This window comes from Poromitra crassiceps (assembly GCF_964638095.1).
Source record: "Poromitra crassiceps genome assembly, chromosome: 21".
In the NCBI taxonomy this organism is placed as follows: domain Eukaryota; kingdom Metazoa; phylum Chordata; class Actinopteri; order Beryciformes; family Melamphaidae; genus Poromitra; species Poromitra crassiceps.
In genome coordinates, this window is record NC_139638.1 from 24,174,197 (window position 1) to 24,199,728 (window position 25,532).

At 43.0% G+C, this 25,532-nt stretch overlaps 1 protein-coding gene across 1 annotated transcript in view; it reads left to right on the plus strand.

Moving 5' to 3' along the window:
• astn2 (astrotactin 2) overlaps nucleotides 1-25,532 on the plus strand; it is a gene marked incomplete at both ends in the record, with an annotated part of 632,381 nt that overhangs the window by 361,463 nt on the left and 245,386 nt on the right. Inside the window, one exon of the mRNA XM_083657387.1 lies at nucleotides 8,824-8,974. Within this exon, the coding sequence (XP_083513513.1) occupies nucleotides 8,824-8,974 (151 nt within the window). The remainder of the gene's footprint in view (nucleotides 1-8,823; nucleotides 8,975-25,532) is intronic.

Here is a 25,532-nt window from a genome sequence, read left to right on the forward strand (position 1 = left end):
GGAGTGTTGTGAGTGTGGTCCCTGCTGGAGTAAACACACACCACACAGAGGAGTGTTGTGAGGGTGGTCCCTGCTGCAGTAAACACACACCACACAGAGGAGTGTTGTGAGTGTGGTCCCTGATGGAGTAAACACACACCACACAGAGGAGTGTTGTGAGTGTGGTCCCTGCTGCAGTAAACACACACCACACAGAGGAGTGTTGTGAGTGTGGTCCCTGCTGCAGTAAACACACACCACACAGAGGAGTGTTGTGAGTGTGGTCCCTGCTGGAGTAAACACACACCACACAGAGGAGTGTTGTGAGTGTGGTCCCTGCCCGGAGTAAACACGCACCACACAGAGGAGTGTTGTGAGGGTGGTCCCACTGAAAATAGAGAATGAAAAAACAACACCCCACCATTGTCTTTATAGCAACAATGCTGTTGGCTCAGTGTACTTTTCCACTTTAGGGATTAGCTTTGTGTCGTCCATCCTCACCTGCACTGCACAGATCCTGGTGGGGTGGGACCCTCCACACACACACACACACGCACACGCACACGCACACGCACACGCACACACACACACACACACACACACACACACACACACACACACACACCTCTCTCTCTCTCTCTCTCTCTCTCTCTCTCTCTCTCTCTCTCTCTCTCTCTCTCTCTCTCATAATATATCTTATATACCCATATCTGTTCTTGTGTATTTTGTGATGAGGACCCACATTTGAACAAAGCCACCTTAGGGGTGACTAGCTCTCAAAGCGCTACTCTCAAATCATTAAATCAAGACAAGGATCCTGCTACATGTTCCTCCTATTGCCTCCTATCTGGACTGAATGATAAGAAGCTTTCGTGTAGATTAAAGTACTTACCCGAGTGACTTGATCAAAGTGGATTTGTTGGAGAGAGGTTGGCAGACGATGATTGTTTGCCGTCTGGCCCTTTCTATGGGAAGCATTGCAACATGGGTCTGGAGTCCAATTGTAATGGTATGATCCAAACAATGTGTTCCAATAAGCCAGCGAGGCTGATGAGAGGTATATGCTCCGATCCTTTTAAGATAACAAGATCTGCCAGACAAGGAGAGCCGCTTTAGACATTATTGCTTATCCCTCTAACCTCTGGTGCAGGCTATAAGACAATCAACTAACGATCAGCCATTTACAAACAAGTCCACTCAGCATTATTTATCCTTATTTTTTTTTGCATGTGTTTTGTTGTTATTTTTACAAATAGCAAACAATTCCCTCTGTAGCGTGTTGCTAACATCATGCGCTGTCGTCAGTAAGGAGGTTGTAGCATGTTGCTAACATCATGCTCCGTCTTCAGTAAGGAGGCTGTAGCATGTTGCTAACATCATGCGCTGTCGTCAGTAAGGAGGTTGTAGCGTGTTGCTAACATCATGCTCTGTCTTCAGTAAGGAGGTTGTAGCATGTTGCTAACATCATGCGCTGTCTTCAGTAAGGAGGTTGTAGCGTGTTGCTAACATCATGCTCTGTCTTCAGTAAGGAGGTTGTAGCATGTTGCTAACATCATGCTCTGTCTTCAGTAAGGAGGTTGTAGCGTGTTGCTAACATCATGCTCTGTCTTCAGTAAGGAGGTTGTAGCGTGTTGCTAACATCATGCTCTGTCGTCAGTAAGGAGGCTGTAGCATGTTGCTAACATCATGCGCTGTCGTCAGTAAGGAGGCTGTAGCATGTTGCTAACATCATGCGCTGTCGTCAGTGGTGCCATGGCACGAGTCCGATACCTCACGAGTCCGACACCTCACGAGTCTGAAAAAAGAGGCTAACTTCCCCCAGACCCTAACCCAAAACCTAACCTCTCCCACCCCCACGCCTAAACCTAACCTCCCCCAGACCCTAACCCAAAACCTAACCTCTCCCACCCCCACGCCTAAACCTAACCTCCCCCAGACCCTAACCCAAAACCATGAGGTGTCGGACTCGTGAGGTATCGGACTCGTGAGGTATCGGACTAGGGGGCAGTCCCCGTCGTCAGTAAGGAGGCTGTAGCATGTTGCTAACATCATGCTCTGTCTTCAGTAAGGAGGCTGTAGCATGTTGCTAACATCATGCGCTGTCGTCAGTAAGGAGGCTGTAGCATGTTGCTAACATCATGCTCTGTCTTCAGTAAGGAGGCTGTAGCATGTTGCTAACATCATGCTCTGTCTTCAGTAAGGAGGCTGTAGCATGTTGCTAACATCATGCGCTGTCTTCAGTAAGGAGGCTGTAGCATGTTGCTAACATCATGCGCTGTCGTCAGTAAGGAGGCTGTAGCATGTTGCTAACATCATGCTCTGTCTTCAGTAAGGAGGCTGTAGCATGTTGCTAACATCATGCGCTGTCGTCAGTAAGGAGGCTGTAGCATGTTGCTAACATCATGCTCTGTCGTCAGTAAGGAGGCTGTAGCATGTTGCTAACATCATGCTCTGTCTTCAGTAAGGAGGCTGTAGCATGTTGCTAACATCATGCTCTGTCTTCAGTAAGGAGGCTGTAGCATGTTGCTAACATCATGCTCTGTCTTCAGTAAGGAGGCTGTAGCATGTTGCTAACATCATGCGCTGTCGTCAGTAAGGAGGCTGTAGCATGTTGCTAACATCATGCTCTGTCGTCAGTAAGGAGGCTGTAGCATGTTGCTAACATCATGCGCTGTCGTCAGTAAGGATGCTGTAGCATGTTGCTAACATCATGCTCTGTCTTCAGTAAGGAGGCTAGCATGTTGCTAACATCAGCAAGCAGTCAATTCATCAAAGACAGGGATCTCTCAGCATTCGCTCTGCCAGTCTGGCCATGCTTCACCACAATCATCAGAATTCCCCTCCAACCACCCAACAGCAGTGGAGTCAAGCCAGTTGGTAACACCAGCAATTGCCTTGTGTGACCTCCACACAGCTGTTGGCATATTCAGCAACAGGGGTTAAGCTGCAGAGAACAGTGTTCCGGCACCCTCGACTGGAAAAAAGTTTGACCCATATAATAAATAAATATGATCTGCTCTGAAGTTTCTCTGCGATGCAGCAACAGCAATATAGCAGCAATTTATCTTCAGAGCAGAAGAGATGCGTGGTAGAATTACGTACGAGTTGCAGCTGGGCTGTTCAGACCAGAAAGTACTTTTTCTACGTGGTTCAGCAGCCCCCGCCCAGCAGTAAGGTGCAGTACACCAGTGAACATATGCTTTAGTTACAGATAAAAGCAATATCATCTCAAGTCCTATCTTTTTAAATGATTTCTTTGTAGAAACAGTGTTTTTCCCACTTCTGTGATTAACTTTATATCATCCATCTACATCTACAGTACACTTTCTACACAGACGTCAAAGCAGGATTATGTTTTAGTAAAAATAATAATAATAATACTATTACTACTACTACTACTACTACTACTAAAAATAATAATAATAATAATAATAATAATAATAATAATAACAATAACAATAACAATAATAATACTAATACTAATAATAATAATAATAATAACAATAATAATAATAATAATAACAATAACAATAATAATACTAATACTAATAATAATAATAATAACAATAATAATAATAATAATAACAATAACAATAATAATACTAATACTAATAATAATAATAATAACAATAATAAATATAGCCGCAAGCGGCGATGGGCGGGGTTCAAGCCTTGCGCAGATGACAAAGCTTCTGATTCTGACTAGGACATCCTCCTTGAAGTTAACCTGGTCATGCTAATCTAGTTTCAATAGTCTGAATTTAACTAATATTAAATAAAAAGGCAGACTTTTCTTGAATCACAGGCAGGCTATATGCTTTTTAGTTAAACTGGTCATAACTTTTAATTAAACTGGGGCCATGCTAATCCAGTTTCAATCATCTGAATTGAACTAAAATTAAAAATGAAATGAAAAGGCAGACTTCTCTTGAATTACAGGCAGAGCATATGCTTCAGCTTGTTAAACAAGTAAAACTGGTCAGGCTAATCCAGTTTCAATAATCTGAATTTAACAAATGGAAAAAAAAAAAAAAAAAAAAGTCAATGTCCGCGACCCAATCAAAACGGCCCCGCGACGCTACCCACCAGTTGAGAAACGCTGGCCTAACGCTAGCATTAGCTCAATTAGCTTGTTGCAACTAGTCCCAAACATTGATGAACAGTGTGTCCTAACGCCAGGGGGACAAGGTGTTTGTTTTGGCTGGCTGAGGTTAGCCTATGAGGCACAGTTGTTGTGGCTAACAGCCTCCATTCACACTAGGCTATTCACACTAGGCTATCTCTTCCATTATGTTTTCAAACCCAGCTGGCTGTATATAATGAACAACCACAAAGTGGTGACACTTACCCATGGGTTCAGTTCATTGTTTTCTGGACATGTTTCCATGCTACAGTAACACATCAGCTAACAGAACAGACAGGCCTCCCATGGTTGGCGACAAGTGTATATCATGCTCTCTACCCAACATGCAACACTGCTCTACCCAACATGCAACACTGCTGCTCAGAGTTGCTCTTAAGCTCTATTTATCTGGTCAAATCTCACCGGATTCCTGTTTCCAGTACACTTTTAGCATTTGGTTTTTAACAGAGAAGAGTTGGAGCTGCTGAAAACATACAGTATGGAAATTAGAGCGAGACCATGAGTGATATACCCACTGTGATACAAGTATAGGTGTGTCTCTTGTCTGTACAATAGCGTGCGTGCGTCAAGTGACAAGTGACAAGTGACAAGTGACAAGTGACAAGTGACAAGTGACAAGTGACAAGTGACAAGTGACAAGTGACAAGTGACAAGTGACAAGTGACAAGTGACAAGTGACAAGTGTCATACAAGAAGGAAGGCTGGCCATAATGGCAATGAATCAGCACTTCCTGCCGCCCTTCAAAATCAAACAATTTAGAAGGTACAGGTACTGAATGCTGCTATAGCGCCCCCTTTTGGTGGAATTGCACCAAATTTGACACGCATGGTCTGGGATGGTCTCCGAAGACCTCCTGCAAGTTTCCTGAAGATTCCTTAATCGGTCATGAAGTTATGACAATTTAGCTGTGAGGCCACGCCCCTCTCAACTTTAACGATCAATATCTCCGAAACTAAAGTAGCTTTCAAAAATCCACCAATCACGATTGTAGAGCTTGCTCCATAGATGCTTCCTGGCGAGTCTGGTGCAAATCGGTCCAACGGTCTAGGAGGAGATGCAAAAAATGTGTTTTCCAAACTTTTCCAAATATCTCAAAAACTTTCCAGGCGGACATTGAGGGTCCTTATGGCAAATTTGTAGAGCAGGTCCACCTGAACATCTGGAAAAAAAAAGTTTGAAAATCGGACCAACGGCGTGGAAGTGATGGCCTTTAACGTAAAACCGTGGATTATAGCGCCACCTTCAGGGCGATTCGAAAAATCTTTCTTGAGCAGCTACCTGCCAACAATATCTGTCATTGGGCCAAATGTCAGGTCTCTACCATTTACCAACTCACGGGAATTTGCGTTGGGGCAGATGAACAACAAGAAGAAGAAGAATTTATTCGGATTTACAAAAACAATAGGGTTTCAGCCCCTTCAGGGCTCGAACCCCTAATAATAATAATAATAATAATAATAATAATAATAATAATAATAATAATACAAATAGTACTACTAAATAATAATAATAATAATAATAATAAGAATGTGTTTTTGTGGTTCATGTTTGACTGTGTCAAGGTGGTGGTGTAGTGAGTCAGCCTTCTTTGCACCTATTCAGTGACTCTAAAAAAGAAGGTGAGATGTAGGCAGATGGTCACACACTAAATTGGACTGTTTTGTACTGCAGTCAATTCCTTTGTGGAACAACAACATATTTTACCGGTCTAAAAATGTTTGTTGGGTGTTTGTGAACGAACACCCCCCAACCACATGCTAAGGAAGCTTCTTGCACACTTGGGTAAAAAGAAGAATGTATTCATTTAAACCATGCAGGCATGTCCAAAGTCCGGCCCGGGGGCCAATTGCGGCCCGTGGACCGATTTTTGGTTGCCCTCGGCTTGTCTCTCAAAATATACTATATGTGGCCCTCCACACAGTATTGGTTAATCAAGCAAGTAGAAAATCAAAGATAACGCGCTCAACTCCTGACTTTGTAGCAGGCTATATAAACTGGGTGCTGGATCCCCCAAAAACAATGTCTAATCAAAAAAACGTAATGGACAGCACTCCCAAGTTTAAAGATTTATTGCCACACACAATGGCCGTTTCGAGCCAAAGCCCTTCAGCGTGTAATGGCAATAACGTTATTGCGTGTGAGTACGTGCGTGCGTGCACGTGCGTGCGTGTACTGTGACTATGCCTATGCCTAGGGGGGGGGAATAATACTCTGTCACATTAGGACACTTCGAGAAAGTCAGAAATATCTTCCTTGCCCTGATGTGCCACTGTCATGCCTGCTCCTCCCCACCCTCCCTACAGTTACATGCTCTGTCACCTTACCTGTCACCATGCTCTGTCGCACTGTCTGTATCAAATATCTGTCTCTGACAAACACCCACACGCACACACACACGCACACGCACGCACACACACACACACACACACACACACACACACACACACACACACACACTCTCTCTACAGGCAGTGTTTTGCTGCTTTGATAACCACTCCTCTCTTCCTGCGGGTGTTGTTTACCTGTGCTCGCCCAGCAATACCAGTGATTTCCATGAAAAACTGCCTAAAGCGATGCTAACATTTTTGTTCTGATTATTTCTCAAAAGCTGACACTCTCATTGCATATTCCCTGCACACATGTATTTGCTACTCACTCACTCACTATTCACATTCAAAGTTCCGGATCATGTTTTTTTTCCTGCCCTTAAGCATAAGAAGTAATATGTCAGTCAGTCTCCCTTTCTTTTGTTCGATCTCTGCTCTGCTCCTTCCAGCCTTGAGGAGAAGGCTAAATTGCGACTTTGCTCTCTCCACACTGCAGTTATTGCCGTATGCCAAGTGCTCTAATACCTAAGTAAACACTTTTACAAAATATCTTTAAAGATGTCTGCAGATGGAACGCTGCTATTCAGCTACAAAATGGAGTGTGAGATGGAGGGCTTCATTTGGTACTTTTTGGCTGCATTCTGACAATAGTACAAAGATGCCCAGATATATTTTTTTAACTTACATAGAAGAAATAAATACTTGGCCTAATTTTCAAACTTATTGAGATTCTGTCTCATGTGATATATGATGACTGATTATGCCTGGATTCTAATATGGGCCCTAGTCTGAAATGGTCAAATGTGTACTCAAAGTCCACCTTACTGTACACGTCCCACGTCTGATGGAGCTGATTATAATGATGCTGATGTTGAAACTGCTGAGATTATTTTAATGTTGATCTTGTTGATGTAAATGTTGTTGTTTTTTATTCCATTTTGGTTATTCTATAGTTGGTCTTAAATTTGATTCCAAACGGCATTTAAAAAAGTGTCTTAAAAGTGTTAAATCTAATTTGCCTTAAGCTGTAGGAACCATGCATTGACTAAATTCAGAAAACCCTTTGCGATGGGAATCACACTATAAATACTTTATTTGACAACCTGACTAGGGTATCAATATAATACAGTATAGTGTCTAGAGTCTATTATAATACAGTATAGTGTCTAGAGTCTATTATACAGCGAGCTGTCCACTTTGCGACAGAGTCTTCATTCACCAAGTCTGGGCTAGTTTTTGCAATAATGAGCGCTCCCTGTACTGTACATTGTCTCATTTATTACATTGGCTACTTACCAAAGAAAATAATTTGACATGAAATATTGATTTAAAATGATTTGAATAACAAGTTAATTTGCAAGCTTCTGCCAAAAAACATTTCAGCAGGACTGTAACCATAGCATCCATGGGCTACACTGTAGCAGAACTACAGCAAAAATAACTAAATAAATAAACAAATCTGGGAAGACTGCTGTTCAGCCTCTAAACAGGAATCAAAAGTTGTGTGCTCTCCAAATGAATGAAAAGGTTTGCAATGCTCTGCCAGACACACACTAATACTAAGGCTTATGGAAGAATACATCGGTTATCAATAATACAACTGTATTGTTCTGTAATGAAGAAATGAAAATAATGATGTTATCGTGATGGGCTGGGGATGGATTTAGTTATAATCACATCATGGAGAGAGCTTTTTGTGTTTTCAGTCAAATATGTTGTCTTAATGTTTTTATTATTACATTTATATGCACTATTTTAGGCATTAAGATGCTGCTCTGAGTGCAACAGAATGCCAACTTTACAATTACATTAGTTAGTTAGAGGTGTACAAGGATCAAAGCCACCAGACCAAAATAAGTTTATGACATTTCATAACACTCTGTGCACTTCTCAATAGCATCTGTATGGCACTTGAATAACAACATTGAGACAAGGGCGTCCGGGGAGTGTAGCGGTAGATTCCCTGCCTACCAACACGAGGGTCGCAGGTTCGCGCCCCTGTGTTTCCTCCGGCTTGGTCGGGCGTCCGTACAGGCACGATTGGCTGGTGTCTGCGGGTGGGAAGCCGGAATCGGGGTAGGTGTCCAGGTTGCTGCACTAGCGCCTCCTCTGGTCGGTCGGGGGCACCTGTTCGGGGTGGAAGGGAATTCTGGTGGGAATAGCGTGATCCTCTCACGTGCTACGTCCTGCCGGTGAAGCTCCCCGCCGTCAGGTGAAAAGAAGCGGCTGGCACATGTATCGGAGGAAGCATGCGTGATCCCCCCCAGGTTGTGAGAGACATTTTCACGTGTGGTAATTTGTCCATGTTTACAGTGGTAACATCTAAGCAAAGGCATCTTGTGTTGAAACTTGTTTTCTTCTTCTTCTTCAAGGGAAGAGGCCATGTTGTCCACTTACTTTGAGACAGTGGATGACCTCCTGGCATCCTTCGGGCCGGCGCGTGACTGCTCCAGAGACAACGGTGGCTGCAAGAAGAACTTCAAGTGTGTTACGGACCGACGCTTAGACTCATCTGGCTGCATGGTAAGTGTAAGGCATCATCCTGTCAGGTTGTGGTTGTTGACAATTCGGTCAGGCTAGTGCCATCTTGATGGTTATGGCCAGGGCTGGTCCGTGCCAACATGTTGCTCCAGGCAAAATGTGAAATTTGAAAATGTGTCTCCCTACAATAGATTGAATGATGCATTTATTACATTTTGGGTTTGCACATATACAGGCATATAATATTAATAATAAATGAACAACCAATACATTGCTTGTGTGTGTACGCACGTGCGAGTGTGACAGATGATGATGGAAATAATTGCAGACACTTTGGTATTAAACACAATTGCAGTGGTAGGCCTACTGATTAAAAGTGTCAAGTTATACTTTCATCTCTGCCTGTTTGGCAGCTAAAGCGGAGCTATGTAGCAGCTAGCGGAGCTCCGAAGATGTCTACTAAGTGACTTCAGATGGACAGCCAACAATTGTCTCCATAGTAATGCTTGGTTCATCCTTCTCTTGGTGGCTGGATGTGTGGGAGCTGCTGTAGTCTTCCCATGAGAACTTGTGTACTTTTGTGGCTACGGAGGGAAATTCATCCCAAAAAAAAAAATCTCACGAGAATAGGCCAGTAGTTCCTTGCACCCATTTGTATTGAGTTGTTAGAATAATGTGCTGTACACTGTTTGTGCCGGCTAATGTAACAGTGTTTTAGTTCTGCAAAGATGCTTACCGCAGGACTTCTCAGCTAGAGTGTCAGGAAGTTTAGTTAAGCAGCAAAATGCTGCTCAAGTGTATAAAAAAATCAATATTGGGGAGGAAAAAGTACATATATTATAATTAATTTCTTCCAAACTCATGCTGTTTGTGTCTTGCCAAACAGCTCCTTGAATTTGCATGCCCTCATAATCAAACTAGGTTTATGTGACATTTCCATACAATCCATAATATTGTATTTGCTGTGTTTACAGCTGCGAATAATTAGTGTGTCTTGGATATTATGTACTTTACTGTCGTGTGTCTTTGGGCCAAAAAGGTTAGAATCGCTCTTGTTCGGGGGCGGAAGGGAACTGGTGGGAATGGCGTGATCCTCCCACGTGCTACGTGCTGCCGGTGACGCTCCCCCGCTGTCAGGTGAAAAGAAGCGGCTGACAACTGCACATGTGTCGGAGGAAGCATGTGTGTGTCTACGGCTCTCCCCAGATCGGCGGAGGGGGTTTATGACACTGTCTGGCTTAGCCTGTCATTTTTGTGTGAGACTATGAGCTACACAACTTCACCACGTGGAAGACAACATTTTGATTTAAAAAGATAAAGACAAGCTATATCAATTCACTATAGTGCCAAATCTGTAATGTTTTCTCAAAATAATGGGCCAGTAAGAACTGGTTCTGGTACAAAAATGGTAAGCCCCATTGGAAGTAGTGGAATAATAGTAGTTTTATTTTTATTTTTTATTTTTTATTTTTCGGTGGTGCTTTCATTCACCCTATGTGCAGTACATGTGATATCATATGAATATATATTTTTAGTTGGTGAAAAGTTCACTATGAATGCGGCGCACTTCACGCGTCCGACTTTGATTCATATCGCCTAGTTTGTTTTTAGATGGAACATCGTAAACCGTGCGAGGGGAGGTTTATGTCTGGCATATTTACAAGTGGAGGGCGATGGGTAAAGTTCCCGTGCCAGGCGTCTTGACAGGCCCGTCTGGGGCGGGGCCAGGGTCATAAACCAATTAAATAGATGAGCCGGCTCAATTGTTGGCTGATGGCGTGGTGAATCATTAGGGGGGTTGGAAAGGTGCTGTAATTTGACTGGTCTTTTTTGGCTGTTTGTCACTACGCAAGACAAACACTGACACTACAGCAGTTATCTTGCTTTTATCTCTTCTCTTCTCATCTCCTAACTGTTGAGAGAGTTCTCTCAGTAGCTCCCACATCCGTCATACTGTGCTGCCTGGGCTATTGGCCTGTCCGTTGAGCCCCCCCCCCCCCCCACCCCCCCACAAGAAATACAGTCGGTGTAACAACTAAAGAAATTGTTATTGCGACGCTGACAAAGATTTATCCTTCAATTTACAGCGTCCACCAAAGCTTTCCCCACTGGGAACTTTTCACTGGTTATTATGAGACAACACGGGCCTTCTGCCTTGCACTGAGCAACAATGGATGAACGACGCGTCTAGCTACATCCCTGCCACCGACTTTAAAGCAATAATAGAAGCCATGATTGACAATACCTAGACAACTGTGGAATAATATCAAAAGAAATTGCGTGTATGCGGACCTATCTATCTATTTCCTGTGTTATTGTATCCCCCCTTTTAAATCAGTGCTCCCCAGAGAAATTGATTGAGTTATTCTACCTATTCTACCCCCTCAAATTACCCCCCCTCCCCCCCCAGGTTTTATTCCCTACTCTGTGTTACCATGGCAACTACTCCAGATTAATAAGCTTCAGTCATATTCTCTGCTGGACTGTACTTATACTTGCACTAAATACTTGGTATAATTAGCTTGGGGATGTTTTTCAATTTGGAATAAATGTTATGCTAGCTCTTTTTTATTTTATTTTTTCTTTGTCTTTGTTTTTTTTAATCATTGCTGGTGATTTGTTATTTCTTTATTCCTTTCTGGAGTTCATTCGTTTCTCAGGCAACCTGTGCTCTTGTGACTTTGAGTTCATGTGAATAGGGTAGAAATTGTAGAAATGGCTGCATGTCTGCATTCAGTAGAAATTATTGTTTATTGCCTTCTCTATAGAGCAAAAAAAACATTTTTTTTTGCTTTATCCAGCATAGCATAGCATCTAGCTTTAGAGTGCCAACTAAGACTTAATGTTAATATTTCTGATAGTCGGTCACTGCCATATTTCAAACGTCCAAAACACTGCCCACTGCCATGGCCCATTACAGCCATAATGTAGCAATGTCCTACAGTCAAATGGCCACATTCTTTGGTAACTGACATTTTCTCATTTCCCGAGCTGCCACCTTCACATTGCAATCGTACATGTTGTTTTATCACCACTGCTTATCTCTCCATTAAATGGCAAATAGTACATCGTGAAGCATGTTTATGACATGTGTCGTGTCAGTTTCCACATAGAGAAAAAAATTATCACTCTAACAAAAAAGACGATTCAGAATAACTGTATTTCCTTAGGAAAATTGGAACATGTATTCTACAGTGGTACTTTCAGTATTCTAACCATTCATCAAGTGTGTGTGTAACAGCTGTTCCAAACCTTTTCGGACTCATGGCCCACTTGAAAATCTCAAAAAATGTCCGCGGCCCACATCTGCCTGTAAACAGTACCGGCCCACATCTGCCTGTAAACAGTACCAAGGCCAAATAATGTGTTCTTCAGAGCCCGTTTTATATGAACAATAAAAGGAGCTGTCCATCAGCGCCACACAGAAATCAGAAACTAAAAGTGTCCAATAGGCTAATTAACGAATAACTGATCACAAATTAAATAACGCTATCATTCAAATATGGAAAATGCATTCTCATACATAATTGTCTTTTTTTTCATCCAAATCGTAATGTTTTGCCAATTATTTGGCAGCTGACTTGCAATACACTATTGCTCACAGGTTGGGATAGCATTGGTCTATAAATAGCATTCTGTATTTTCCTGTCTTTAAACTTGCAGGATGTTTGTGATGTTACTTTGTAGTTTCAATGTGATGTTGTGCAGTGGGAAAGGGGACAGTCACACGCACATCAATGCATCATTTGTTGCAGAGGTTAGGTCTGCATAAGACACAATGCATGGGTAGAAGTAGATCAGTAGACGAAGCGTAATGCTTCAACTTCTCAATGTATTATGGGGGGTCCATCATCAGGGGAAGACTTAAGCCCAATTTATGCTTTGTCTGCCGACACTTTTGAAACGGTCGCAGACGCAGACAGAAATGAGGACTTGAGTCGACACTTTCAAGTGTCGGCGAGCAGTGTCTGCTACCTAGTGAAATGTCTAGTGTCGCTGACTACGTCATAGTATCGCGCAAGTCTGATTGGCTATATAGACGGCACGGCACGCGCTTGACTTCCTTGTTTTGGTTTTCACTCAATTGAAATGAATGAACGTGTCACCGACAGCTATTTTTATCAACCTGTCCTTGATGTATGACTTCTTGAAAATCACAAAGAACATCGTGACCAATTATCCAGAGAGAGAGGATGTGAGTTGTGTGGTTGTGTGTCGTTTATATGCGGCTGCAGCCAAGTACATCTTGCCTCCGAGGTGGTTTCACTGTGCATTCCATTCCCTCTCTTCACTGAAGTATAAATGCAACACCATGAGCAACACTTTATTTTTCGTCTGCGACCATGTGCTGAGCGACACTTTATAATAAGTATAAATTAACCTTTAAACTGCCCCCCACTTTTCAAAGAACTACAAGCAGCTGGTTTGAAAATCATTTTTCACATTTCCACTTGAGAGGAAAAACATTTTTTTTTCTTTTTCTTTTTTTCTTGATGTCGGTTGAGCATTTCACTCTTCAAACAGATCTGGAACCTGCAATTCAAGTTTGTGCAAACTGAAATTGTTTTACAGGAGGAAGTGAATGAAATAAATGTTGGAAATAGAATGAATTTGGTCACTGATAAATTTGTTTTACCAGAATACAAGTTTCCTCAAAGTTCAAAAGTAAAAGTTACAGAATTACTGAGTAATTAAAGGAACACTCCGCCCATTTTCAACCAGCTTTGTATCATTAGAACATCAGTAGTGTATCAGAAAACTGTAAACGGTTTTGAAGTCTGTCATTTAATTTGCCAATTATTGAGTGTTAAAGTGTGGACCAGTGACATCACTGGTCCACACTAACTCAAATTAATAACGCATTAACTCAAATCAACTCTCAATAACTGTCAAACTAGATGAATGATGAATAGTTTGACAGTTATTGAGAGTTGATTTGAGTTAATGAGTTATTAATTTGAGTTAGTGTGGACCAGTGATGTCACTGGTCCACACTTTAACACTCAATAACTGTCAAATTAAATGACAGACTTCAAAACAGTTTACAGTTTTCTGATATACTACTGATGTTCTAATGATACAAAGCTGTTTGAAAATGGGCGGAGTGTTCCTTTAAGTACTGCATTAAGTGCTTAACGTTACACCAACATTCTGACCATGCTTCTGCCATGTCAAAAAGTTACAGTATAGCCCATTGGATTTTCTATTAGCTCATTTCAACTCTGTAAGTCCATTTGTATAACCTTTTCACAGACCTCTGATTCATTTTTCCCAGAATCAGGAGGGCCAGCCTAGAAGAGCCTCAGGCGCTTACTGACTGACTGACTGACTGACTGACTGACTGACTGACTGACTGACTGACTGACTCCCCCTGGTTGAAGCATGCATGCGTGGGTGTTGAGCAGCAGCAGGCAGCTGAATGAAGCCTATGACACAGGTCAGGGGTGGGTAGGATATTTGGGGGGGGGGTAGGGATAGGAAGGTGCTAGAGAGTCAGGATTCGAGCGATGGGTAGGGTTAGTGACTCGCGACATATCGGTGGTGTTTGGGGGAGCGGGGGGAAAACGTGCGGTCTAAAAGGTTTACGCTTGTTCAGGAGCACCCTAGTCACACACACATTCACACCTGGAAGTTAACCAGTACAACCACAGTCTGATCTGCTGGCCACTGATCAGCTCCACTGGAGCGGTTGGGGTTTAATGGCCTTGCTCAAGGGCACCTCAGTGGTGGTAGTGAGGGAGGGGCAAGCGCTGCTTTTCACTGTCCCCACCCAGATTTATCCTGCCTAAATTTTAGTTCAAAATTGTGAACTATAAACTTAACTTTGAGCTAGCTCTTACAGTATGTGAACTTGCACAACAGTGGACAGCAGACTGGATCCGGCTTAACTAGGCTTAGCCTGGTCCTGTTTTTCCTCAACATACAGATTTTTATATGAAACAATGACATGAAGGATGATGCTGCATGAGACACTGATATTTTACCCCTTTGCATACAAATGCATGTTAATATTGAGAGTTCTCATACTCAGAAATAGAAGGTTGTGTTCTCAGACAATTGGAGAAGCGCTTTGTTAGGTTAAAAAAATAAATCCCACAAGGCCTTTCAAAAGATAATCATCCCATTGTGGCTAAATTGTAAATCGATTCAAAGCAATGCCCTTTAAGGTACTGAAAAGGTGACAATCATATTGACGAAAAACAACAGGAACACGGCAACTCAATTTGTTCAAAGGTTAGCTGCTGTTCAGGCTGGAAGCTCATTTTCCTCCTTGTTTAAAACAATGATTTCAGGTTTGTATAACAGAACAAGACCAGGGTGCATATACACTATATAAGTGCAATTGGCAGTATGAAAAACGATCACGGTCATTTCCATTTATTTTTAGTGTCCGTGTGTGTGCAGGGGGGACTACTCGCATATGAATGTAGCATATGGATTTAAAATGGTGGATTAACATAATATACTGTATGCAATGTGTATAGAGACACTGCATGAAATAGGCCACGCCCATCACGGGGGAAAAGCTCCGTTCATTTCCACACACCACATTTTCCTTGAATTAAACATACAGTAGCTAAAAGCTGTTGTGTGGTGGGGCTGCGCAGACAACAAATATAAAAAAATCGCCAGTTAAAGTTTTTTTGTACTCCTGAGCAAAACAAGGAAGCCATTGAGAATTGGCGAGAAGAAAAATGTGGATCTAGCTGTCAAGGAAGTAAGTTGGAGTGTTCATCTTCCGTATATACGATATTTTTGTGCAACACGCAACCATGCACGGGACATAGAAGAACGCCAGGATTGGAGGGGGGGGTTTCTGTTTTCCCCCGTCTTCGGCGTGGCTTCTGAATGATGATGCGTTACGCAGTGTCTCTATAGGAAAATACAAAAGCCAGCTGCACACTTGTGATCACACTATTGCTTTGAACTTTGAAAAGCGTTTTGTAAAACAGATTTTGTTCAGGTCAACTTGCACGTGATCACATGCTCCAAGTGGCTTTGAACGTTGTGCTTTAATTACATTTGAGGTAAACACCCGGAGCAGCTGCTGGCCTTCAAACAGGAGCAGTAGCAGGTGGCGTGTGTGCCTGGGCGTGTTGTTAGCGTGTTGTTACCGTGTGGCCAAAACCACAGGGGAATTCTGAAGCCATTAAAGAAGCGCCAGTTCCTCTTAACATCTGCTGTACGAGCCGACTCCAAAAAGACTCCGAACCCAGTTCAACTCCATGCAAGTCAATGGCACCACAAAGCAGTTTTCTTAACTTTAGCACTTACTGTAGTGGCTCCTTAACAGACCGTGGGCAACATAGAGAAAACAACATTATTAATGACTCCACAATGTCTTTTATTTCCACATTCAAAGCTTCTATTCATGTTTTTTTAGTTTATTAAAATAGTTCCCCCATTAGCTGACGCCAAGACGACAGCTAGTCTTCCTGGGGCTCCGAGACAGCAATATACATTACATTACAGACAATCGATAGAATACATAAAAAAAATATGTATCACATCCGATAATACACAAATAGAATATACTAAAAAACGTGTATCATAAAAAACATGCCTCACATAAGAGAAGAGAAAAGAAAACAATGGCTACAAGCTCATTTAGAACCAGATAAAACAATGTAGCATTTATTATCACTCTGCAGCCTCTCTCTCTGCTCTCTGTGTGTCGGGCTGCTCCTCCATATAACACACACACACACACACACACGCACGCACACACACACACACACACACACACACACACACACACACACACACACACACACACACACACACACACGTTGAGAGAAACAATTTAAAAACATAGGATAACAGCACATTGTGGTCAGGTTGGCCAACAGTACATTGCTACAGGTCAGTAACTCGCCTTTCCTCACAAGAGCTCTTCCATATTTTGAGACGCCAGGCCGTGTTGCCAGATCGAGTGCGGCTCTCCGCCCAATCAGGCTGTTTTGGATTGCATTGTGTGTGGGGGGGAAATGGGCTTGAGTGGGTTTTGAAAGTCCCTTGTGTCATTTTTGAACAGGTTTGGGGCTGGAAACCATCATCTCTATCTGGCAACACACTCTGCACTTCTGTCAGCAGTTCCTCATTAGCAGCTCCGTCAAACACAATCAATACATGTGCAAAACAAAGTGTGCGGACTACTAATAGTTTGTGCAGGCTGGTGGAAACGTCACTCTACAAGCCTGAAGGACTAGTGCCCCAAAGTTCCTGCTCACAACATGGGGCGGCTGTGGCTCAGGAGGTAGAGCAGGTCGTCCACTAATCAGAAGGTCGGTGGTTCGATCCCCGGCTCCTCCAAGTCCGCATGTCGAAGTGTCCTCGGGCAAGACGCCGAACCCCCAAATTGCTCCCGGTGGCTGTGCCAGCACACCCTGCGTGGCAGTTGGCCGCCTTCGGTGTGTGAACGGGTGAATGTAAGCACATTGTAAAGCGCTTTGGATAAAAGCGCGATATAAATGCAGTCCATTTACCATAACACAATGCTTTGCAGCGGTTTTAGATTTTGTGCAGGTCTGCTCTCAAGCATTTACCGATACATAGTATTTTATGTGACATCCCATTGTATCATAATCCAACTAGGTCATTCATACAGAAGCCAAATTCAGATGTCTACAGAATGATGTATGAACCCAGAAATAGTGAGTGTAGTAGAGGCTATGCATCATGAGGACCATCAGACAGGCAGCAGCACCGTTCAGGAGCCACCTAGTGAGGGGTGAGTGTGGGTATGAGGTGGGTCTCTCCTATGGCAGATTAATTCCCCCCTCAGAAGGCCCAACGGTGATTTCTGGTGTCCCAGAACCAACCCCCTCGATACCCCGCTCTGAACACCAAGTACAGCTAAAGTCACTTCCACTGCCCTCCACCTACATGCAGGCGTCCCTAAATGCCAACATTACTCCATTTCTAAACTCATTATTGATTTGAACACTAACAATAGGCTTAATGGGGATGGCTGAATCTGCTGGCTTCACACAGCCCATTCAGCAGATCACAAAGTAAGTAACCACTGTATCTGCAAGCCAACTTTCTCAAAGAATCAATATACCAGCAACCATGAACATACAGGCCTCTCTGCCTGTGTGTTCATGCCCACCGTGCTATCTGCAAACGGCTAGCATGCCTGCCTGTAGCTATAGAGACAGTCCGCATGTCTGGGAACGCCCGCAAAATGTTAAACGGCTGGCGCGCGAGTGGGGTAAAACCGCCGATATATCTCATGGGCTGACTCACCAAAAGACGGTGCTGCGGCTCTAAACTACATGTTTGGGGGTTCTAGAGCAGAACACAAGACGTCTGCTCAGATGTGCGTTTACTGCGGTGGTTAAATCCCCGATCGTGACTGGCTGGGCCGGGCTATCAGCTAAATTCTAACTTTGCTGAATGGATAGAACGGGGGGAATTTACCCCACCCTGACCCCGCCCCCAGGCTAACCCAGCGTCTATTGTGGGCGTTCCTAGAGCCTGTATGGGCGTTCCCAGACATGCAGACTGTCTCTATGGACATAAGGGGCAGGAAGGGTCTTCACCTGTATGCACTATACGCATAGAGGACCGCAGGAATGAGTCCAGAAGTAGCACTTCCAAATGGCGTTTCTTTGTGTGGGGATTTTGGTGAAATGCATGAAATAAGATCTGTGGTTAACAAAAGTTTACGAAACAGCGAAGTTTGTGTTCAGCAAGATACGTAATGTTCACAAACGAGGACCACTTTTATGACTTTTGGTCCTAATTTTTATTGCATGTTTTTAGCGGGGGGTTCCTATCTGGAGGAAACACCAGGGGGGAGCATGGGAAGACCATGCAAACTCCACACAGAAAGACCCTTTTTGAGGAGCCCACCTGGGCAGTAGGCACTGAGGACATGGGGATGGGGACACACAGTGGCGTGCCTGACCAAGTTGGTGCCCTAGGCAAGATTTTTGCTGGTGCCCCCCCTCCCCCCTCCCCCAAAGAAACGTCATAAATTTGACGTTTTTTGGACTTTCATCCATGTTTAGAAGAATATTTAATTTTAAATTAACATTAGAATTATACTGTTGTGATGTCATTATTCAGTATCTTCTCCTTTTCTCACTCACTTTCATGTAAGCACCTGCTCTCCCTTTAGTCGTTTTACACTACAACAGACAGCAACACAGGCATAAACACTGAACTTATTATTATTATTATGGAAAACCAGATTATGATGAAAATCAAACACTTTTGAAGAGAGAGCGTATGAAATAAGATTAGAGCTGGGAAGCACAAACAGTTTTTTAATGCATCTTGTTGGCACAAAACAGCCAAATCCAACAATTTCGAAATTCCCATTTCTTGCCACCAGGGGGTGCTGCAGCACCCTCAGCACCCACCTTCCAGCTCCCTTTCCCCACTCTGGGAAAAGCTCCGAGCAGGTAGAAGGGGGCGCGGCCGCGCAGGGGGTGGGGTGGTATGGATTAGGGACCATGGTGAAAGTGCTGCAGCCCAGGCAGCCAGAAAGCCAGAATTAGAAAAATGATTTCACTATTATTTAAAGACTTAAAGTCCCTGGAAACCAGAAATATTTCTTTATTATTTAGCATTTTGAGTTCATCACATCACAGGACCCTATGTTAATAAGCCACCAGCCAAATTTGAACGATGATGAACGTTGCAAAGTATATAAATTTAGGTTTGACAGGTGTGGGAAAACGCATGAGAATCGTTTATTTTTTAGAGTGTACTTTCTCCCGCGGAATGTGTGGGCGTGTCCGTCTGCAGCAGGGACATTTATCTCCTCCGAGAGAGAGAGAGAGCGCGAGAGAGAGGGGGGGAGGGAAACGGAGAAAGAGATCAAGTTACACAGCACTTGCGAGTGTGTGTGTGTGTGTGTGTGTGTGTGTGTGTGTGTGTGTGTGTGTGTGTGTGTGTGTGTGTGTGTGTGTGTGTGTGTGTGTGTGTGTGTGTGTGTGTGTGAGTGAGAGAGCCACCAGCCTGTGTGTCTCTCGCTCTCTCTCACTAGTCGAGAGAGAGAGAGAGAGAGAGAGAGAGAGAGAGAGAGAGAGAGAGAGAGAGAGAGAGAGAGAGAGAGAGAGAGAGAGAGAGAGAGAGAGAGAAGCACATGGGCTGAAACCCGACACCTTGCTAATCTCACAAGCATAGGGCTTGGCAGACCGCACACAGAGTGTGAGGGAGACGGACAGCGAGGGAGCGCTGTCACTGGGGGCAAAGAACGGACTTGCCATAGGTGGGTGCGGATTGCGCGCGTGTACAAAGGTTATATAGAGCTTATGACGTCATAAGCTCCTGCGTTTTACCACCTCGTGCACTGCTGTCTTCAATGAGGAAGTATCTTGTAGAATCTTGTAGAAAAGTGTCGATTTTAAGGCTTTGGGTTGAAAGTAATGTATAATAATTTCTGAGGCACAAAATTACTAACATAAGACCCTAAATAACATAGTTAGAACGTTTTTGTGGATTTTGGTTTCCAGGGACTTTAAGACGTTGTTCTGCTTATTTTTTGTCTACTATTGTAAAATAATAGTAGGCCTATTATCATGAAAAGTATTTGTAAAAAAAAATAAAAAAATAAAAAAATTAACCCTCTCTGGCGCCCCTAACGGCTCAAGCGCCCCTAGCATTTGCCTAGTTCGCCTAATGGACGGCACGCCACTGGGGACACACCCTCAGCGCCCATAGCGTCGCAGGCAGAAATTGAACCCAGGACCTTCTTGTTTGAGGCGAAAGCGCTGCCTGCCACTGCGCCACCGTGCCCCGAAGATCATCTTGCTGAACACAAACTTCGCTGTTTCATAAACTTTTATTAACCACAGACCTATTTTTCATCCATTACCCAAAATTCCCATAAAAAAAAATCCCATTTCCTTTTACATGTACGAACAAGACTTCCGGGGTAAGCCTACAAAAAGACGTCATCCCTGTGGTAAGGCCTACTCTATGCACTGAGATTTCGGGTTCATGGAAGCACGTCATAGGTTGCCCCCTAATTAATCTAATTAGGTTTGCCTCCCTACCCCACGTCGCCCTCCAGCCATGTTTCTTCCTCGCTCTCCCACTTTAACCACTGACCCTGTTTTGCCTGGGAGACGGCTTTAGCACACTTTGCTGCTAATGTTTTGCTCCACAAAACAGAGTTGCCTTCCTCCATAAAGGTTACCCCTAAACCCAGTCCTCCCTGCCTTGCTGCATCTGCCCTACAATATCCCTATAAACCTGAGCAGATAGACTACACTACACTACCAACTGTTGGATCTTTTGACTTTGGCTTTTCCGCTCTTACTTTAGCACATTTTAAACTCCTCTGTCAGGCTAGATATAGCCAGTTCTGAGATCCTTTCCCCACACAAACCTGTGCTGCTAAAGACACTGATATCCTTGTGGATGATACATTTGAGAGCAGGTGTATTTGGAGCCTGTTCTCACTCAGATCAGATTTCGAGGCCTTTACAGATTGTGTGCGATATTCTGTGTCAAAGTGGAGGCGGAGCTCGTGTGACTCAAACAGGAAGTAGTTTGACATTGAGACAGCTGGATGGATCTATACTGTACATACGTTTACCTTCGACTCTACTGACATTGGTTCATTGACTCCAGTAACTATGTATAATGTCTGGTTAGGCTATTTTATTCAATCATGGCATATATTAATTAATTCTCCTATTTCCTATCTATTTCCTAATTTCCGATTTTCTTATTTATTTATTTATTTATTTATTTATTTATTTATTTATTTATTTATGTATTTATTTATTCTATTCCTATTTCCTGTTTTCTAGTAAGAAGAGCATGGTTAAAAATAATTTAGTTAGGTCTGACCATAGGTTGTGACGTGTGATTGACTAATCATGCTGGTTGTTGAGGGTTTGTAAAATGGTCTTTCCCTGTGTCATCCATTGGTTTAGACATTTGAATGATCCCTCCCTCTATTATGCCCCACCCCCAACATCACGTTTCAACAGGAAATGCATCAAATCAAGCAAGTAAAGACGTCATTTGATGAGGTCTTCAAAGGTACAGTAAATACTAGATAGAGGTTTCAGTTCAGTTCACAGCACACAGAGAAGTACACACATTGCACTCTGGTATTTTGTTGATCTTTGGATCAACAGTGTTGTATGTACAGTACAGTATCTGGGTAGATGGGACAAGGGTGAACCATGTCTTGAGGGGGTGTTGAGGGTGTTTTACTATTGAGTCCTTTACATCATTGGGTTTGAGGTCTGAATGGCCCAGAATAGAGTGTGTTCCTCTTGGTGACCATGACCAGGGCGAGGGAGCAGGTGGAACAATACAGGAGGACACCCTCTACTACAACTTTGTAAAGGAGGTCTTTCTAGGACACCGAGTTTGGTGCCTCTCTCCACCCTCGCATATCACATATCACATCAGTATAATACTTTTGTTTATTTCATTTATTTTTTATTTTGTTTGCATTATTTATGTGGGTACTGATAGAAAGATCTACAGTACCTGTTTATTCAATTGAAAATGTTATGTGTCATTTATAGACTAGCAATTATGTAGCGGTTAAAGCAAAATTCACAATATCCACTTGCTCAGTGCCAAGGGTTCTGGGTGTTTGTACACTTGCACAACCCAAGCGGTCAAAGGACGATGCACAGTGAAGGTTATTTTCATTCAAAATAGTAGCTCTCGTTTAAAGACATGCAAGTCTGAGCACTTGAAAAAGTGTGAAGGACCTGTTACTTTGATTAGTGACGGCGCACATGTTACTGAATGGGAGTGAACTGCAGAGCTATGCTTCCAGACCTACAGAGATTCAGCATGGAGTCTGTGTTGTCACAGATATGGTCGTAGTTGTAGATGGTTATATATATTATAGCATCATATCACCACAGAAGCATATTATAGGCTATATATTCAATGAAACCTACCAATATCTCTACTGTTGTTGTTAATGATTATTGTTAACATATGCATGCAGATGATTTATGCAAATTTCCCAGCCATTGCAGCATGATATCTGCTTCTGAATCACTTTGAATCACATGGAGATAAGTTAAACTGTTCATTTGCATAATACTGCTGATTTTGTAATGATACAAGGCTGGTAGAAAATCGGCAAAGTGGTCCTTTAATGTATTGTCACAAAAACGAATTATATATGTTTAAGTTAATGTATAGTTAATTTATTCATGTTTAAAAGACAGACAGAGAGAGAGAGAGAGGGGGGGGGGGGGGGGGGGGGTATATAGGTCCTGATTGGTTGCCCCAAAGATTTCCCACTAACAAGTCATGACACTGGCAGAAAAATCCCAAGCAATTAAACATGACTGCTTTGATGCTATAGATATCTGTTGAGAAAGTAAAGAAGCTTGGCTCCCAGACAACTGGAGAGCGCCCCACCAACAGCGCCACCTAGCGGATAGAGCCTGAGAACTGAGTCTAGTAAAGAAATGGACAATATAAAGTTAATCCCCGAAGTAGAAGAATACAGTGAGGTCTATGACCATCATCGGCATTGTTTCTACAAAGCTAGTCTCTCCCCACACTCAAATATTACGTTGAATCGCTGCGCTCCGCATTCTACATAAGTGAGTCTGTGCCACTTCACAGCCACTGCTGGTTTTGAAGGCGGGTTGAAATTGAATGAGTAGCTGTGTTTCCATTACAGTTTTTCGCAAAATAATTGCGATATTTCGACAATTTCGACAATGTACAATTGCGACTTGTAGGCGTTTCCATTGAAGTTAAGTTTGAGTGACGGCGCACACACCTGAACGAAATTCCCCGTTGCAGCAGCTGCCACAGTGATTACGCACGGGGATCTGCCCCAAATCCCGTCCCCTGCATGCTCAATGCAAATCACAACATGCAGTTACAACGCATATAAACGAGCCTGATTATCAATTCAAAAGAAAATGAGTGTCAACATATTGCTGGCTGCAGTGAATGCAGTGAGCGCGAGAGGCAGAGGAAAAAAGGTAGCCTACAACTGCGCGCACACAGACAGGCAGCCTGTCACCAAGGACCGATTTCTGTCATTAAACATGATCTATTTTCCCCAGCTCCGCTTTTGCACAACACTCGTCTTTCTGCTAGGTAGCGTTGCTTAAAAGTTTTCCACTTGCTGCGGAGGTTTTGCCACGGCTTATCGAACCGTTTCTCCCTCATTTTCCTTTCATTTTCCGCTCCGTTTCCAAAGGGGAAGATGGGTCACATGACATGCAAATGCGAAAAATGTGTTTCCATTACACTTTTGCGATAAACTGCTATATCGACACGTCTGAAAAACCACCTCATGAGAGCGCAAAAACTTTTTGCGATATTTGGGAGGTTTTTCGAAATTTACGTGTTTCCATTACCCACTTTCTATTGCGATATATAGATTTTGCGCATTTCTGAGAGTAATGGAAACACGACTATTGACAGGTCGTAGCACCGATGAGAGAGCAAATGGGCTGCGCCTCCCGTGTCGTGTCGTCTGATCGCAAAGTCGTTACTGATTGGGGAAGACTGAATCCACCACTGGCCAAGTGAACGGTTCCCTCCCATAACCAGCCCTCTGAGGGAAAGTGTCCCAGACCCAGACAGAGATCTGCAGCATGCAGTAACGTAGTGTATCAGTGTAAGAACTCTCATGGGTCTGGCGTCGAGACTACTACAAAGCCAACATGAAAACAGATAAGATTAGGGATGATGTTGCCTCAGCTGTTGGCGCACCACCGTCAATATTTTGCATATTTGACCTCTGTAGTGCATTAAACATGGAATACTGCTAGACAGGGTAAAAATATGCTCCTGGTCTGAACAAGCCCTTACTGCTACTTACTGTAATGTGCTTGCTTCAGCACCGCTACACCCTTAGTTACTTCTTTAAACTTCTGCATCTGCACATTTTCTTGGCATTTAACTAATCTCACACCGTTTAAACTATCAATGCCACTGACCTTTTTAAATGTCTGCCAAATGAGTCTGCGTGCCTCTATTAAACGTTGCTGCTTACATACACATACAGTACACTGTCTGGCACACTGTTACCACACAGTCACTTATGGACACACACAGACATGATGCAGACCCCTAGTGGTCAGATACTGTATGGTAGTATTAATTATTTCTCATGGAAGGACCAGATAGAAATGGGACATAGAGAATTTGCCTAAAAGCGTGTCTTGTGAATGTTTGAAACCTGTGATTGTGGATTGAATTTACTGATATGTATAGTACGACTTAACTAGTATTTCCTCTAGATGTAAAGCGTGATCATATGTTTTGTTAAAAAAAATTAAGATAAGATACTGTAGTTAAGATAAGCTGTTTTTTGTACATTATCTCATGAATGATTCATATATGTCTGAAGATATCAGTCACTTGTTCCAATGTGATTTCCAGTAGTAGCTTTTTTAGGGCAGAGTAGGGCTGCACAATTCATCAAATATTAATTGTATTCAGGATTTTGGCTTCCTACGATCACGAAAACAAGAAAATCAAGATTAAAAGTGTCATATCACGTTTAGCAATGTTGCTCTCGTTTTGTCTTGTGTTGTAAATCCAGCGCACCCTCACAGCGGTGTGTTCCGCCCCTCCTCCAAAGTCCAAACACGCTGTGGTGTGTGTCGTTTCAGCTCGAGTCGAGAAC